The sequence below is a fragment of the Anolis sagrei genome, chromosome 1, assembly GCF_037176765.1.
Source record: "Anolis sagrei isolate rAnoSag1 chromosome 1, rAnoSag1.mat, whole genome shotgun sequence".
Lineage (NCBI taxonomy): Eukaryota > Metazoa > Chordata > Lepidosauria > Squamata > Dactyloidae > Anolis > Anolis sagrei.
This window is the reverse complement of record NC_090021.1, coordinates 287,630,342-287,649,150: the sequence shown is the minus strand read 5'-3', so window position 1 is coordinate 287,649,150 and position 18,809 is coordinate 287,630,342. Positions and strand designations below refer to the sequence as shown.

At 37.8% G+C, this 18,809-nt stretch overlaps 1 protein-coding gene across 1 annotated transcript in view; it reads right to left on the bottom strand.

Moving 5' to 3' along the window:
• Positions 1-18,809, bottom strand: part of EHD4 (EH domain containing 4) — a 30,568-nt gene that overhangs the window by 6,169 nt on the left and 5,590 nt on the right. The window contains exons 2-4 of the mRNA XM_060760852.2: positions 8,073-8,249; positions 4,463-4,560; positions 1,573-1,985 (exon numbers count right to left, since the gene is read on the bottom strand). Of these exons, the coding sequence (XP_060616835.1) occupies positions 1,573-1,985; positions 4,463-4,560; positions 8,073-8,249 (688 nt within the window). The remainder of the gene's footprint in view (positions 1-1,572; positions 1,986-4,462; positions 4,561-8,072; positions 8,250-18,809) is intronic.

The window sequence follows — 18,809 nt, the reverse complement described above, 5'->3', positions numbered from 1 at the left end:
TGTGCTTTAGGATCATCTATATATTTCCAATTCCTGCATTAAATGTAAACAACAGGAGCAACAAATTATCAAGATGCATGCATTTTAAAATATATATTAGATTTCACAAAAATAAAAAAGCATATGTTGACACCTTTCTTTCAGCTTTGTGAAGGTTAACAGTCATGCTATAAAATCTGCCAAAGAAATATGAAATTCATTTACTTTAAAGTGAAAGAAATAAGGTTCTAGGTTTTGCAACAAGCTAGGCAGAAGTGCCGCTTCCTAGTCATGATGGCCAGGAAAACCACAAGGACATGCTTCTGCTGGTCAGTCAAGACAAAGGGGATTTTCACAAAAGTTGTGGCCTTTCCCATTATTTGCTTCAAAAGTCTCTATAAAGCATAACTATATAGTTACCCCTTCTGGCAACAAATTACAGAATCTCTCGGTTATAAGAGAGTGTATTGAGACAATGATCTGTGATTCTATTTTAAACTGCAATGATAGCATCCTAGAGAATCCTGGGATTTGCAGTTTAGCAAGAGACACTTTTCCATAACTCACCTATTACATCAAAAGCAACGACTAATTTGTCAAAAGAAAATCTGCAATCTGCTGTTCTACACATATCTTTTTACACCAAAATTTGGTGGATAATGCATACAGATCGAATATAGGACGATGCACTTTTATGAAAGATACATATGTGGGATATAATGGCTGCAATGCATTCCCCACTACTCTCCCTGTTCCCAATCAACCTTCCCTCATCATCCAACTATCTCTCAAATGATTATGTTGCTTCAGACAGTTCACATACTTTTGAGAGATAAGACTGTAGGCAGTGTGGAAAACATTCAGGTCTGACCGGTCACATGGGGCTGAGGCAATGTTAGAAGTTTTGATAAGACCCTGGAGTTGGGAAGGAGCTGGCAATTCACTTGCTTTATTTTGACATGAAAGGAATTTCACGAGCGGCTTGGGAGAGGAAGGCAGGAGCAAAATAAGGAACGACATCATGCTTTTTATTTCTTTTTAAAAACAGTATCACACAAGTGAAATTCAGCTCAATGTAGTTGTTTGAGCACTGGACTATGACTCTGGAGTTTAGGATTTGAATCCCCACAGAAATCTCCTGGTTGACCTTGGGCGATTCACACTCTCAGAGGAAGTTAAGGGCAAGTTCCCTCTGAAGCAATCTTGGACAAAAACCCTGTAACAGGGTAGCCCAGTCTGAGAGTTGCCACAAGTTAGAAACAACTTGAAGATATACAAGTATTACAACTATTACTTTCCTGACTGGCAGCTCTTTGAAGTTATTTCAATCTTTCAATTCAATTTGTGCTAAAGCTATAGTTTACACCATTAACTTCTGACTCCCCCACAGGAATAAGGTGTTTTTCCTTCCTTCTTTGGCTGACTCTCAATACTAAAAGCAACTTAATAACTTCATAGGTATATTATTGTGCTCTTTCTATTGGTTGTCTAGAACAGTAATCTGTTAACCAGTGATCACATTTATATGCGAACTCTATTTATATAGATAATTTATTGTTACACAGGCAGGGAAAAGATGGGAACACATTTTACCTTTGCAAGTCGTGATCTCTTGATGAGATCATTCAGTTTCCTTACAGTTGCCTTTTGTGGAAGGTTCTGGATATCCTGGAAGAGATCCTGTGCCTCAGCCTCAAACAGTCTTCGGTTTTCTGTATTTTGCAGGGGCTGGGCCCAAAAGGAACCAATGTAGACCCGTAATACTTCTGGAGTGTTAATAACTTTCCCCAAAGACCACATGAGTGCACCATACACCCTCATTAATTGCTGAGTGTCCACTTGGTCAGCCTTATTCAACACCACTCGGATTTTATCATCCTGACCTCGAAATGCTTTGATTGCTTCTGAAAACTCATCAGAAATATCAAGTTTATGGGCATCAAATAAGAGGATGATGCGATCAACTCTCTCACCGAACCATCGTAGGACCTCACAAAAATCATAGCCTGAAAAAGACAGCAAATAATGGGAGATTATCAAATATGACAATGCTCAGATTTCATTCTAACCTCAACATTCTTTAGAAGCCACTATAATTTTCAATATCAATCTTGATAATAATGCATGCAATGCATTGGAATGTAATATGCTCAGATTCTGTACTGTGGGCAAGTGTCTTAAGTGTATCTTTGCAGGTAGTATTACTCAGAAAAACTGTCTGCAGTTTCAGATTGGCTTTAATGAAGAAAATTAGGTTTTTTCTAATCACAAAATGTTGAACAATGTAGACTGTCAATAACACAATTATTGAAACATATATGCCTAAATCCAACTGTCAGTCCCAAATCAATCAGAACCACTGACTCAATGGAGCTTCCATTAAGTATTGACTTATCAAATTCCCATTGAGATTCAGTGTGTCTAATTTAACAGCTAGTAGCAATTAGATTTATATCATAATGAATGTGTCTTATACCAAATCAAAGTGAATGTGTCTTATAGCAAAGCTCAATCTAGTCTAGTACTGTCTATCCTAACCATCAGAAGCTATTTCCATGGTCATAGGAAGATGGTTTTAGGAATGATGTTTTTCCACAAAAGGTAGGATGTCAATCTGATGAAACTGCTTTGATTGTGTATATATATATTTTGGAGAATGCACTGAATTGCCCTTGTGGTCTCTTCCAATTCTATGAGTCTAGCAATTTTAAAGGCTCCAGTAAATAGTATTAATAATAAATAATAAATAATACTTGCAAGCAACAGGGGAAATCACACTGTCTTCTGGCCATGAAACTGGCCATCCTTGGAAGGCTCCAGGAATAGCAACTCTCCTTTTAAATGAACTACAAGTCCACACTTTATTTGTACCCTTCCCCAAATATTTTTTACAAGACTTCTTTGGTTTTGTGGGGCAATGTATCCATGGCAAGTCCTGAAGCCCTTGGAGCCTACCCATCCTTGCCTTCAATCAGCACTTTGAAGTGAGTTGGTAGTATTCTGCAGACTGTAAATGAAGGGATAGTGACAGTGGGTGGGAAAAAAAGAACCTGCCAATGGCCATCTAGCACAGGCAAAATTCTTCAAGATCTGGGTTGTGATTTTTCTGCCTCCAACTACTCTTCAAGTATATTGTTAAAATAATATGTGCCAGCCATATAAAGGGGTATTATTATTTATCTTACAAAACAAATGCTAACTCATAGTTACAAGAGAGCAGGATTTAATAAACCAAACACTACCAGGCAAAAACATCAAGGAAAGTTGTCACCAAGCAACCAGAATAAACTGCCAGGAGGATTAATCCTGGAGTAAATTCTAGTGAATGCAATAGGGCTTGTTGCTTACTTCAAAGTAATTATGCTTGGGATAAATTGTTAGTCTCCTTCTCACCCTCCCTCATATCACTAACTGTATTTTATTTAATATCTGGAGTTCAATAAATTTAAGTAAAGGACTTTTGTGATATTGTGCCTGTCTGCTTTATTGTTTTAATTATATTCGCAGGTTTGGCTTTTGCTGATTTGATTATTCATGGAAGCAGGCCAGTTGTGCTGGGGGACCTAGAGATTCACAGAGAGATGCTTTATCAGGCAATAAAATGTGGGGGTTTCTTATTGTTTTCCCACTTTCATGGGGGTTTTGAACCCCTAACCCTTATGAAAGTAGAAAGCCTACTGTACTTAATTTTAATCTTCTTTTATTCTTTTTGTTGTTGTGTTGTTGTTTATTCTTTCAGTCACTTCCGACTCTTCGTGACCACATGGGCCAGCCCACGCTAGAGCTCCCTGTCAGCTGTGCCCATTCCCAGTTCCTTCAAAGTCAAGCCAGCCCTTGGTCGGCCCCTCTTCCTTTTTTCCTTCGATTTCCCCCAGCATCATTGTCTTCTCCAAACTTTCCTGTCTTCTCCTTATGTGGCCAAACTACTTCATCTTTGCCTCTAATATCCTTCCATCCAGTGAGCAGTTGACTTTATTTCCTCGGGTATGGACTGGTTTGATGTTCTTTTGGTCCAAGCCACTCTCAGAATTTGCCTCCAGCACCACAGTTCAAAAGTGTCTATCTTCCTTGGCTCAGGAATACTTATGGTCTAGCTCTCACATCCATAGGTTACTATGGAGAATATCACTGCTTTAACTATGCAGAACTTTGTTGCTTCGTATTCTTTTACTTTAAGTTTCTGCAAGTGCTCAGTGGGAAAGAAAAGGGAAAAATTGTTTTATTAGGGAGGAGGGACCAGGCTTGCTTTCTGCTGTCCTGGAGATTAGGACACGGAGAAATGCTGTTCGGCAGTGGAACTCTCTGCTCTGGAGAGTGGTGGAAGCACATTCTTTGAAGGTTTTTAAACAGAGGCTGGATGGCCACCTGTCGGGAGTGCTTTGAACGCTGTTTTCCTGCTTCTCGGCAGGGGGTTGGACTGGATGGCCCATGAAATCTCTTCCAACTCTATGATTCTATGATTATCCACAAGCAAGTAAATTACCTCTACTGATTCGCTGTTTCTCGCCTGAAAGAATGCCTGGGCTATCAATGATGCTGATACTCTTCAGAACCTGATTGGGCAACTGAGCACACATGAACCTACAAAGAAAAAGAAAAGTAGTCCATTATAACAACACACTCCTTTCTGTGCTCACTAGAAAAAAAACTTATCCAATTTCTGACAGCAAATGAAAGATGACTGCTTACCCCTGTTCTCAGTATATGTAAGATGATGATAGCATTATCCTAACTGATAGATGTGAAAAAAGATTCATGCTTTTAGCATCATACCACAGGGGGCTGTGGGTGCTGTGAACTACTTCAACTAGTGTGATAAGATTAGAAGAAGAAGAAAGGCTTTGAATCTGAGGCAATCCTTTGAAGCTGGACAATCCTGCTCTGCATCAGCCAATCACAGTCTTTGAAATGCTGTAACAAGGAGAAGCTTTGGAGGATATAATGTGGAAGCCTGTCCTTAAAAGAGTTAGTCAGGGCAATCAGACAGAGTTAAAAATCAAAGTTTTTTTGGGGGAGATTTGGGAATGTGGACAGAATTCAGAGATGTGTAATCTGTTTGCTATACTTACAGTTTTTACTTTCCATAACTGTGTCTGACTGTTTACATTTAAAAACGGAAAGAGGATACAATACAAAATTGATAAATGAACATAGTCACTTGTCCAGTATAGAGGCCATTTAGCAGCCTGAATACCAAATCCAGGGTAAGAGGAAAGTGATGGGAGCCCGTGGACTGGAATGGTGAGACCTGCCCAGAAGGGGGGACCATCACTCTCAATATGAAGGACAACATTTGGAGAAACTCTATATGAATTATTCATCTTGTGCTCATAACAACACAATGCTGTCTAGGACCATCATGTATGGTCCTGTTTCTGGACAAATGTTATGGCATATATTTCTATGAACAGAAAGAACAAGGGTGCCATTTTATTATAGTCATTTTCTTTTCCAGAATAACAAAGGAACAACACAGAAAAGAATGGCCACTTCTTAAGGACTTCAGCTCTACACTTCCCTCATAAAGTACACCCATATAGCGGAAATATGGATGATTTATACAGATACATGAAGGGCCATATTGTACAGAGACTGTTTATCTGTGACATCTCTACTTGAGTTTCATTAAATCGGAGGCTTCATTTAATGCAGCCTTCCTCACTCCGGTGTCCTCCAACTTATGTTAAACTACCTAAGGGGCAAACCAGAGTGGTTTAATTCTTAATTTCCTGCCAAGGGAGAACTGGGGCAGATTTAATTTTATTAAATGTTACAATAAAATTGAGGATTATTGAAGTGGAGAACAAAAATACTATTCAGATAAACCAATTATCTAATTGACCTTGAAACTTTATTTATTTTATAAAAATACATTATAAATAATGTTTATCGACCCATAACCATCCCGATGAATTGAACTCCAAATGCTTCTAGATTGTACAACTATTCACCATGCTGGCTAGGAATAAAGGGTTCTAGGCTGAAGAACATTGTATGACAAAAATAGTGAGAGAGATGAAAGGGAAAGGGTTAGCCCTATTTTTGAAAGAATGTTGACAGAAATTTAGAAGATATATATGTGACTGACAAAGTTCTATGCTCAATATTATGTAAACAAGTCTTTGCATTCTGGTAAAAAGATTGGGAAATCAGAGCATACTTATTTATTCTCTTTATTTTCACACACAAGTAACATTTTAAATTATTTCTACTGTTTTGCATTATCTACATTGGAGAGCTTGTACATTTTTAAAAAGAATTTAAAATGGCAAGTAATAATTAAGTTTAAAAATGGTTTAAAACATATTTGACAGAATGACAGCGCATTTGAATTCTGTGTTTTATGTAAAATACCCATTGAATCTGCTAGAGTTTGGTTCTAAGACTAAACACCAAAATTTGTGGATACCCAAGTTCCACTATACAAAACTGCATAGAAAAATAATGTCCCTTATATAAAATGGCAAAATCGAGTGTTACAATTTTTAATTCAAGTTGTGGATGCGAAATCTGTAAATATGGAAGCTTTACTATATATGCATTTGCCTTACTACTGACAGCTAAAGAACTCAAGTATTAGGAGAAGACTGACTCCTTTATTCCAGCTTAACAATGACACAATGTTTAAAATTTTCCGGATGTCAAGTGAAGTAGAAGTAGTGACAGGTTTTTCCAGAAAAACAAGAACTGCAGTTATGTATGGTGACAGCACTGCGTAATACACTCAGACTACCCATAGGTAAACAATAAGGACAATAAAGAAAAGAATCAGGAGAAAGATATTTTGCAGTGATAGGAATGGAAACTTTTTCAGCTTGCTTGAAAAATGTGTGGATACAGGAGACTGGCAATGCATCAGTAAAGATACCAAATAGCAAACCCCACCACCAGAATTTACTATTTTACACCCGCTTTCAGGGATGATAAAAATACTAAATTGTTATATAGGAGTATTTAAAAAGTGAAAAAAGACTAGGCAAATTTGGATTAAGCTTTTGTTTCTTGGAAGAAAGAAAGTAATAAGGCAGATTAAGATCAGAAGGAAAAAGGGACCGAACTTGGGTTCCAGACATAAGTGTTAGAGTTGTATACTTGTAGGGCTGAATAGATGAAAAATGAAAAACAGAACCTCAGCAATTTCTTTGCTGTTGTCATAGACAGCAAGAGCAAAACATGGAGCTATAAATCTGCTCTCTGGGAGAAGCGAAGAGGTGGAAAATAGGCTGTCCTGGAATATTCTGGGTTCACAGACTGTGTCTTCGGGTGTCTTTATTTATCCACCATATTTATATCCCACCCTTCTCACCTCTTAAGAGAACTAGAGTGGCTCAAATATATAGGCAGGGATTCGATGCCACATGAACATACATTAAGTAAAATAAATATATAAATTAAAACAGTCACTAAAAGCATATCAAACATGAAAAACCACTTATTTAAAATCATGCAATCCGATATCATAGTCTGAGGCCATTCCAATTGTCATTGCACAATTCTGTGTTCTCTTATTGCACTGCTACCGACCCAAAGCTTGGTCCGACCTCCATGTCTTTAGCTTTTTCCTGAAGGTCAGGCAGGAAGGGGTGGATCTGATTTCACGCAGGAGGAGACACCACTGACAAGGCCCTGTCTCTCACCAATCGCACCTGTGAAGGAGGTGAGACCAGGAGCAGGAATATAGCTCTGTCAACCTCCTGGTCATTTTGTTCTATGGATCAGAGATTTTCAAATCCTATTGGAAAATGTTAAGTCATCCTCCTTGAGAGCCTTGCAACCTTTTTCCAGACATCAGCAGGAAGGTTTTGTAAAGAACAGCACATTTGATACTTAAATAGCCATTGAAAATGCAACAATCTAATCACATTATCAAAGCCTATAGAAGTAATATATTTTTCCAGTAAAAATAACTGTGAAACCTTCAAAAATTAAGTACTCAAATTTTATGTTTTGAAATCTGAATCAAATTTTATGCCTTTCACTCTACTCCATCTATTTTATGAAGAGGCATTCTAGCAAATAAAGGAGAATCCTAGCAATGGGATTGGAGGATACATCAGGACGTATTAAAGAGATAGTATGTTGCCTTCCATTACCTGTTCAAAAATGCATTTCCAAAACGGTCAAGTTTACGAAATGGCTTCTTAGGGTCCACGACAAGAGCATTCCCTGGTGTACTCCCTTCAGTGTCTCCATACATGACAGCAATGAAAGAATCTGTAGTTGGTTCTGGACCAATCCTCATTCCTGGAAAGTCCTGCTCCAACAGATACCTAATTATGGAAGAGGAAATAAGCATACAAAGTTGAAACAAACCACAGTCATAGAGAAACAAAACAATTAAGAGTGAGTTTTCCTAAGAGGAGCTGTGGGACAGCCATACCCTCTGAATGTGGATCTCTCCATCACAGAGCCATCTACTGTGCATCTGCTTTTGTAGATCAATAACTGTAAAGTCTTATAATAAAATTATCCTTAATATTTGGAGGTATGCAGAAGTAGAGAAAGAAAACAGTCTACAACCAGTAAGGAAAGATTTGGAGAAACAGTCAAATTAACCGGAAAAAAAATAACTTTATTAGAACTAACATGAAGTTTCATCATTAACCAATTCATTGTAATAATATGCTTTATTTATATTCTGCCCTTCTCCCCTAGGAGACTCAAAGCGGATTACAGCATTTACATACATGGGCAAACATTCAATGCCTTTACAATCATATACAATGGGAGGGAGAAACATAAGCAAAGGCAGAGGCTTCTCCTTTCATTTCTGGCTTCTGGAGATGGTACTCATCTCTGGCTCTGTGCTTTTTTCTCCATTTTCAAGCTGAGGAGTCTGCATTGTTACTTCCTGGTTGAGTGGCTGGCAAGATTGTTTGAAGCGTCACTTTGCCTTTTCCCACCAAAGCTGTATTTATCTACTCACATTTGCAACTTTTTGAACTGCTAGGTTGACAGGAGCTGGAACTTACAGATGGATTTAAACTGCCAACTTTCAGATCAGCAGTTCAGCCAACCTTTAGGTCTGAAGTTCAGCGGCACAAGGGTTCCTCATGCTAATGATATAGGGTTTTTTAGGTTGATGATAAGCAAATTGGGTTTTTTAATATTACTGTGCAACAATTGCTTTATTTTAAAATATTGTGAATTTTTCTAATCCATAATGATATTAGATAAGTTTCTATGATTCACTGCATGTTCCTTCCCTTTGGCTTTTATCCTGGAACATCAAGGTCAGTTCAGAGTTCCAACTTTTAAAAATAACTTAAGAAAGCATTTGAAAATGTCGTTTTTGAAGCATTTGTGCCAAACAGGATACAAACCAGTCTCTCTTCATCCTCTGCACTCACTAAATTGTAATGTCCATCCGTGTCATCAAATTAATCATCAACATCTTATTCTCTTTGTTCATCTAAATACCAATCCTATGTTCTTTTTCCATCTTAAATCGGAGTGCAGAGTGATAAAGCTTTTCATTAATCATTCTGCTAGGCTGTTAGATTTTGCTCCTGAAAATCTGCAGAGCTATTATTCAAACCGCCTTATTAACAAATGGCATTATTATAAAACATTTGAAAGGTAAAGTACCAGGTGCACGTTGACATTCTTGACATTATGAAATAACAGGGGGCCAGTGAGAATATCTGAACACTCAACTGCCAAAATGGCAATCCTAAAGAATATATTAAAGTGACTTACCTTGTTTACTATTGACCTACTTATTTTAGTACTATCAATAAAATTCCCAGTGTCTGACAGCCACAATAAAATGGGAGTAATTCAATTCTAGCTGGCAAGTCAAAAATCATTACTTCCAGTCATCTCTCAAATCTGTACAGATCATGGGATAACAATTTCCTCTACGGATATCCTCAAACAATTAGCTAACAACATTTTATTAAGTTTCACTGAGAGCAACAAAGCCTGCATACAAACCATGATGTATAAATTTTGCTGAGCTATGCTCTATCCCTCTTGCATGTTCCCACTGAAAGAAAAATACCCATTCCTTTGTATTATGGTAGCTCTCTAAATGTTGTTGGATGGCAACTTATAGTATTACTTGCCATTGGCTTTACTGGATGGAGCTGCTGGCTGACATGTTTGGAAATCTGAAGGACTCCCACTTCATTTTACAAATATTCTGGATGTTTTGCCCTCCATACCTCACACAACCCATTCCACCTGCTAAATTTATTAACAGACAATTCAGTAAGACGTCTACTAATTGTTTTATTGCAATGAATCAGTCAAATTTAATGTTAGATATTAATAGAAAATGGAATTAATATTCAATAGCAATTATCATAAAGATGTTCTAGAAATATAACATGGTGTTCTAGAAATATAACAGGAAATTTCATAGAGCTGGCACAGCAAACATCAGCTATAATGATCAAGGGGATTGATCTTTGTATCTAGGGGTGCATTTACTCTGTAGATTTAATGCAGTTTTGACACCACTTTAACTGACTGCAATGGAATTGCAACTCCCAGGATTCTATAGTATTGAGCCATAGCAGTTAAAGTAGAGACAAATTGCATTAATTGTACAGTGTAGACATGCTCTAAAAGGAAAGGACAAAGAAGAAAAATGTTTATTGCAAGAGGATATGATAACAATATATTAACTTACAAATGCTATGAACAGAATAGCTACTGAACATACATTTATTTACGTTTACTTATCCTATACAATGCAAAATTTACTTATAACTGAATTATATTAAGTTATAACATTATAAGTTATCACAGCATGACAACCAGTGGTTTCAAATACTTTTAAAGTGCACTGGGAAAATCAATATTCTTGATTATCAGGTATAGCTTCCAACTGTTGGACACTGTGAGCAAACAGAGCATGGTGATAATTTCACATGCCACCAACACACACCTAAAGCTTAGGGACAAAATGTTGGCCAAGACGGCCTATTATAATAATGATGATAATAAAAACTTTATTTATAGACCGCCCTATCACCCCAAAGGGACTCAGGATGGTTTCTAATATGTATGGAAAACATTCAATGCCAAGAAGGGAAAAACATTCAAACAGAATTACATCAGAACAAACCAGATTGAACAATATAAAAGCAACCTAACTCTAAAACTTAATAACAAGCAAAATAACCAACAATAAAAACTTAAATAACCTATACAGACAGAACAGTTAATATAAATTTAACACTAAATAAAAGAAACTAAGAACGATTGCTAAAACCATTATTAAAAGATGACATGTTATGCAACAACCAGTGAGCTAAAATCGGTTCCAGTCTCTAGACTAGATTCAAGATATCTAGGTGGAAGTTTAAATCAGGTATATTGGTCTTTCTCCTCTCCATGCACCAAAGTGGATAGGTGGGTTTTAAGCAGTTTTTTAAAAGCATGGAGAGAGGGAACAGTTTTTAATAATTTTGGGAGGGAATTTCAGAGGCGGGGAGCGACCACGGAGAAGGTTCTGTCTCTCGTTCCCATCAGCCATGCTCTAGATAGAGGTGGAACCGAGAGCAGTGCCTCCTCTGCAGATTGCAAGGCTTGGGCCAGTTGGTATACAGAGATGCGGTCCTGCAAATAGTCTGGGCCTGAACCGTTCAGGGTTTTATAGGTAAGAACCAGAACTGTGTAGCCCGGTAGCAGATTGGTAGCCAGTTGAGCTGCCGCAGCATGGGAGTCATCCTCTCAAGGTACAGTGCTACAGTTAGCAATCCAGCCACCGATCTCTGCACTAATTGCAGCTTCAAAGGAGGCCCCACATAGAGAGTGTTGCAGTAGTCCAGACAGGAAGTAACCAAGGCGTGGGCTACCATGGCCAGATCTTATGTCTCAAGCTGGCACACAAATTTTAACTGTGCAATAGCACTCTTGGTTACTGTGGACATCTGGGTTCTCCGATCAGTGATGAGTCCAGGATCACCCCCAGACTGCACATATGTGTCTTCCATGGGAGTGTGTCAGTGTTTTCATGTTTGCTTTTATCAACTGACTTTAATGGGATTTGGTATTATTTAATTTTGTACAGAATTGCAAGATTAAAGACAGCAATTCCAAAGTATTCCAAAACATCTCTCACTTCCTCCTGTTTGCAGTTTTTCTCACTCATTCTCTCTCCTCCTATTAATTGTGCTGCAAATCGGTATGTTGGACACAATTTTAAACAAATTTACTAGGGAATAAGCTCATTTAACCAAACAGGATTTACTTATAGATAAGCATTCTTATGATAATGCTAAAAGGTAATAGTACCAAGTAACCTGTATAACACAGTCTAAGGCAGAACTACAGACACACAATTTTAAACTCCCATTTAACAATCTATATGCTTTTTACCTAAGGGAGTAGAGGGAAATTTATGTGTGGTGTATACTGATCTGAATGTAGGGTTCAAATCTCTTCTCTCTCATGGAAAACTACTGGATAGCCTTGGGCAAGACATTCTACCTCAGCTTCAGGGAAAAGCAAGGGCAACCCCCCTTTGAACAAACTCTGCCAAGAAAAGAAAACATGCTAGTTCACCATGGGGTGACTGTAAATCAAAAATGAACTTGAAGGCACACAACAGCAACAACATTTTTCTCTACAGAACCACAGGAAAACTAAGGATTTATGGGACTAGTGGCTATGGTACAGACAAGAATTTAAAGGAAATGAATCCTAAACAGGAACAACGTTTTGCCTGCAAAATGTAAGATACTTAGCTGATAACAGAGATGCTGCTTCTGCCTTAAATTATATTATTCAGGTAACTGGTAATTTGCAACACAAAATTTAAAGAATGTGTTGTCAAAGGCTTTCATGAAAATAATGCTTCTTGTCTCCTGAGCTCAGTGAAAAGAGTTGGTTCTTATAGGCTCCCCAAAACAGTACTTGTAACCAATAATTTTATATTTCAAATTTGAATAATCCTTGTTGGAATGGACATCTCAGGTAGTCCTTTTCCAGTTCCAGTCCAGGAAATCCTGACCTAGCTGGAATCTCCTCATTGGGGGGGGGGGGGGGGGGAGGCCTGCCATGCTTTTCAGTGTTGACAGAGCCAGATTATTATCCAGGGTGAACTCTTCAGTCACATGGGGCAACTGTGCAGTCCAATTTAGCTGAGACAGGATTCAACTTGTATCGCATCTTTAATACACACACAGTTGAGAACACAGAATACAGGGAAGCGACTCAAAGGATGTTCTTGTGTGTCCTTTCAGTAGACCAATATGTTACTGAAGGATGTAGGAGAAGGCCTTTCCTCTTGGGGCTACTGTTCGTGATATTTTGCTGATAAGTAAAAACATAGCTCTTTGCTAAAACCTTGGGAGTCTAATTGAGTCTGCCCAAGCCAACTGTGGTTTTAAATTGTTTTAACAACTTTCCTGTTGTAAGTGTTTAAAAGTTTAATATATTTTAATATTTTAAAATTATTTTATTTTTTAATTGTTCCAATTGATTTTATTGTACACCATCCTACAATCTTTACTTGTGTGTGTGTGTCCCCTCAAGTAATTTCCTACTGAAGACAATCTTAAGGCCTTCATGGGGTTTTCTAAGCAAGATGTGTTCAGAGGAAGTTTTGCTTTATAGTTTACCATACCTATGGGATCTCTGTGAATGATGAAACATTTAGACAATTTTTTTTAAAAAAACTAATTAAATGTGATGCACAAAAGCTTGGTGGAAGACATATAAATATGAAACACATATAATAAACCACCAGTCTGAAAGATGGGTTGAAACCAAAGTTCCCTAGCATGAAGTAAGACCATTCCAAGAAATTGTTCTATTAAGCTGATGTAGAACAAAAAGGGAAGATGTCTTTCCTCTTTCATAAGCACTCCACCCAATTACCAGGGTGAAATCTGGTTTTTTTCTATAAAAGTACAACAGGACAGAGGATGTCTGCTGAGGAGTGAGAATCCTGTCTGAAACAAAACTCACAACATCTGCAACTGCTAAGAAGGAAGTCCCATACTTAAAAAGTCAGGAGGTTAAAAATGAAAAGCAATACAGGCAGTTGTGGTACATTTGGCACCCCATGTTCAGCCTCAAAATTGAGAAGGGTAACCCATAATAACAAAATTTCTCCATACTGCAAGTACATGGCTACTCTGGACATTGAATGCAAGAATCTGGCAAGCACTTGCATTACTATGGCTACTAGACATTCAACCATCAGAGAAGGTTACTGACTCACTATATGCATTGTCTGGTTCACACAGTAACTTTAAAAGTATTTAGTCAGATACCAATTGTACAAGTTCTCTCACTTTAAAAGAAGAGAGAGGCATGTAACCGACATCATAGGTTGACCTCAACTATTTATTTATTTATTTATTTATTTATTTATTTATTTATTTCCATCATTTCTACCCTGTCCTTCTCAACCCCTGAAGGGGGACTCAGGGCGGCTTACATTTGGCACAATTTGATGCTATTAAATATAACAAAGCAATATAACAACAATCTGGCTACCAGTATTAAAGGACTCAAAAATCACAACAGCAAAAGGGGAAACAAACAGGAACATAAAATCACTCTCAACAAGGGATTCCCCCCGGGCACTTCTAAGCCATTGAATGCTAATCAAGGTGATCAGCTGAAACATTCACATCTAGCCCCAGCAAACAAAAGTCCTTTGTCTCACCCTGGTCATTCCACAGATATATAAATCCATTTTTCCTACTTCCAACAGACCTCACTACCTCTGAGGATGCTTGCCATAGATGCAGGCGAAACGTCAGGAGAAAAACTGCCTCCAGAACATGGCCATATAGCCCAGAAAAACCTACAACAACCCAATATAACAACAATTAAAACAATAAATAGAACATTAATTAAAACAATATAAACAGTATTAACCGCCATATCACCATTCCAGTCAAATTCCATTTCCAAAGCGCTATATATGCCTGCTTCCAAAAGCCTGGTCTCAGAAACACGACTTCAATTCCTTCCTAAAAGACAGGAGGGATGAAGCTAATCTTATCTCGTTGGGAAGCGAATTCCACAGGCGATTCAAATAGGTGCCATTACTACAGGTAATGAGTGGAGGACAGAGGAGCCTCTTAAAGAAGTTGCTACAGGTCTGTGAGACCCAGAAATCTTGCTTGTTTGTAAGTGACCAAATACTTATTTTCCACCATAATTTGCAAATAAATTAGTTAAAAATCAGACAATGTGATTTTCTGGATGCGTTTTCTCATGTTGTCTCTCATAGTTGAGGTCTACCTATGATGCTAATTACAGGCCTCTCTCATCTTTTTAAGTGGGAGAACTTGTACAATTGGTATCTGACTAAATACTCCCCCCCCCCCCACTGTACATGGCTACGCTGGACAGTGAATGCAAGAATCTGGCAAGCATTTGCATTACTATGGCTACTGGACATTCAACCATCAGAGTAGGTTACTGGCTCACAATATGCATTGTCTGGTTCACACAGTAACTTTTCTTCTCACAACCATATACCTGTGATGTGCAGTGCACATCATCTTTCCACCTTCACTTATTTTATTAAATAAATTGGGAAATGATAGGATGGATTATGTACCAGTTAACATACTTTGCTACATACATACATATTTGCAAAGTGATTACAATTGCCAAAATGGGGAAAATACTAAATGGCCAGAAAGGGTAAAGGGTAAATTTCATACTGTATATTCATCCTACTCTGCGGCCTTTTCTTTTTTTTTTTTCTGTTTATAGATCTGGTTTTAGCAACTTTATAGGGCTACACTGAAGTGTGCAAAGACTGTAGATTCAAAAAAAATTAAATATCTAAGCAATCACTGAGTGTCAAGAGTCTTCCCTGAATGATGTTGTTGAATGGGTGGTTGTTTCTTCTACTTATACTGAAACCAATTATACAGATCTATTATCTAGCTTCTGACCCATTTCTAAAATTTAAAAAGTCTTCATTGCACAATTGACATTAGAAAAAGAGGAAGGAGTTACGCAATCTTAAATTTTCTGCATGTCTGACCACCTGCTGATAACATCAGCCTTGGTATTCTTCTGAACCATTTGTTCAGGCTGTGACCCCAGGCCACTAAACATTCCCACCTAGTTGATTAAACCCATACGATAATGTAATCATGCAAGAAGATATCTGCTCAGGTCTACTGCATTTATGCCACACAAATACAAAGCAAGAATGGGAAGGTTGTGGCCCCCCAGAAGCTGAAACTTTTATCAAATCTCACCACAGTCTATGGCACAATATCTGGAGAGCCAGCATGTCTGAAAGACTACTGTAAGGTATGACAATTGTGTTGTTTGCCACTGCGAACAATTGCAGTCCATAGCTATGAATGAATAAGGCACTTCACATATATAATTACAATGATCCATGTGACAACTCTAAAATAGATCTAATTGCCATCTACCAATCTCGTGATAGAGGAATGATCTCACCTGGGCTTATAATTCAGATTCCTGGACTGCAAATTACATGCTTTACCTAAAAGTAGGTCCAATTGAACTGAATAGGGATTACCTTGAAGTACACATGAATGGGATTGTATCATAAACCACTACACTGCAATGGATTTGCATAATGCTGTGTTTCAATGGCATACAACAGGGGTCCTCAAACTAAGGCCCAGGGGCTGGATGCGGCCCTCCAAGGTTATTTACCCGGCCCTCGCTCAGGGTCAACCTAAGTCTGAAATGACTTGAAAGCACACAACAACAGCAGCAACAATCCTATCTCATGAGCCAAAAACAGCTCCACACTTCCAATTGAAATACTGATAACTTTGTATTTGTTAAATTGTTCTTCATTTTAATTATTGTATTGTTTAAAGTGTTTTTGCACGACAAATAAGATATGTTCAGTGTGCATAGGAATTCATTCATTTTTTTTCTCAAATTATAATCTGGCCCTCCAATAGTTTGAGGGACTGTGACCTGGCCCTCTGTTTTAGAAGTTTGAGGACCCCTGGCATACAACATATTGGGCCATTTCTATTTCCAAGTACAATTCAGATAACTGGTTCTACCGTAAGGCAATCAAGTTAGGATGAAGGCAAAAATCTTCTTCTGCATGAACCATTCCATCAATATCACCCTCAAAAGCCATGAAAGCCATGCCTTCTGAAGCAAAGGTGCCAAGAGACTGGGTCTTTTAGTACCACATTTTGGAGAATTCTTGCCCTAGAGAAATTTGCATGGTGCTACTTCCATTATTTCATCACCAGACAAAAACGTTTGTTTACAGGAAAATAAAGGGGGGATGCTTAAGTATATGGAAAGGTGGAGGGCGGTGGAAAACCCTGGGTGGAAAATTGAAGAGAGGCAAAGGAAGTTAAACAAACAAGACAAGACAATAGAAACATCCTGTGTCATTTAATTTTACCCATACATACTATCTACACCCATTTACTGTATATAGTATTCCCCATTAAGTCTTTCCGAACAGAAACTCACTCTGTGACTCAGTCAACATCAGTCTCATGGTTACTGTAAATAACTACATTCAAATCCCCCCACTTTCTAGCAACAACTCTATGCCAAGGAGACTAAACTGTCTTGAGAAGTTTACAAGAAAAAAAGAAAACAAATAATCTTTTTAGACCTTAAAATAAATGCATTATTGAAGCATGACGAATGTTCACTTTGTTTCTTAGTAATATTTTTGTTAGTCCTTAAGGGTTGACAATTCTTTGTTGTTGCTGTTGCAACAGCCCTAACGCAACAATTTTTCATAGAATCATAGCATTGCAAGTGATCTCATGATCCACTGAGACTAAACATTTGTTCAATGCAGCATCTCTCGGCAGAACAACCCCAGCAGGCAACTGCCCAGTCTCTTTTTGAAGCCATCCAGAGGAGACTCGACCACTTCTTCGGACAACTGGTTCTACTGTCAAACTGCTCTTGCTGTCAAGAAATTCCTTTAAATATTCAATCAAAATCTATTCCTTTGTATTTTCTGACAATTATACTTGGTACTAATGACTTTTCTTCTTTGGGACACCTCTTGAGGTATTTAAAGAATGCTTTCATATTTCCCCTCAGTCTTTTCTTCATGAAGCTGAACATGCCCAGCTTTCAAATATTTCTTCAGATGTTTAGTGTAAAGGTGCACATATGTTATCTTGAAGGTGTATATATTTGCTCTTATATTTACCTATAGGGTGTATACTGAACTGAGAAGGCAAGTAGACAGTTCAGTAAAATGCTAAAAGAGATTTATGTAATGATTTGAGGCTGCTTCTGTTATTACTATTATTATATTACTATTATTTTTATCATCATCATCATCAGACACTGTAGGGTGAACATATGTAATTAACATTTATCATACTAAAAGACAACATTAAAGTAGCATATTTTTTTCTATGTAAGTATATAGAAAAAGTTACGCGACTGCAGTGCAGGTGACATGTGGCCCTTGTAATATTTGTTGACTATAATTTCCAGCATCCCCCAACAATGCTGGACTGCAGTTGATGGGAGTTGCGTTCCACCAAAATCTAGAAGCATAAAGCTGATCATCCTAACTGTAAACTACCAGGGCTTTGAAATTTGTCATATAATCCACCTGTGGATCCGAATGCTATTTTGGCTCCAGAACCTTTACATTTCATCAGAGGGGATACAACATGAACAGAGCTGCTCCATACAAGCTGAATCAAGGCATGCAGCCAATAAAGGGAAACATTGAAAATGATAATAAACAGATGATAAGAGAAACTAACAAGTGGACTGAATGTGTGCCTGGCACTGCAATGAGAACGTATTGTTGTGCTGCTTTCAAACCATTTCTGACTTATGACAACCACAAGGCAAATATATCATAGGATTCAGAGGAGATTCAGAGAGAGTTTGCCTTGCCTTCT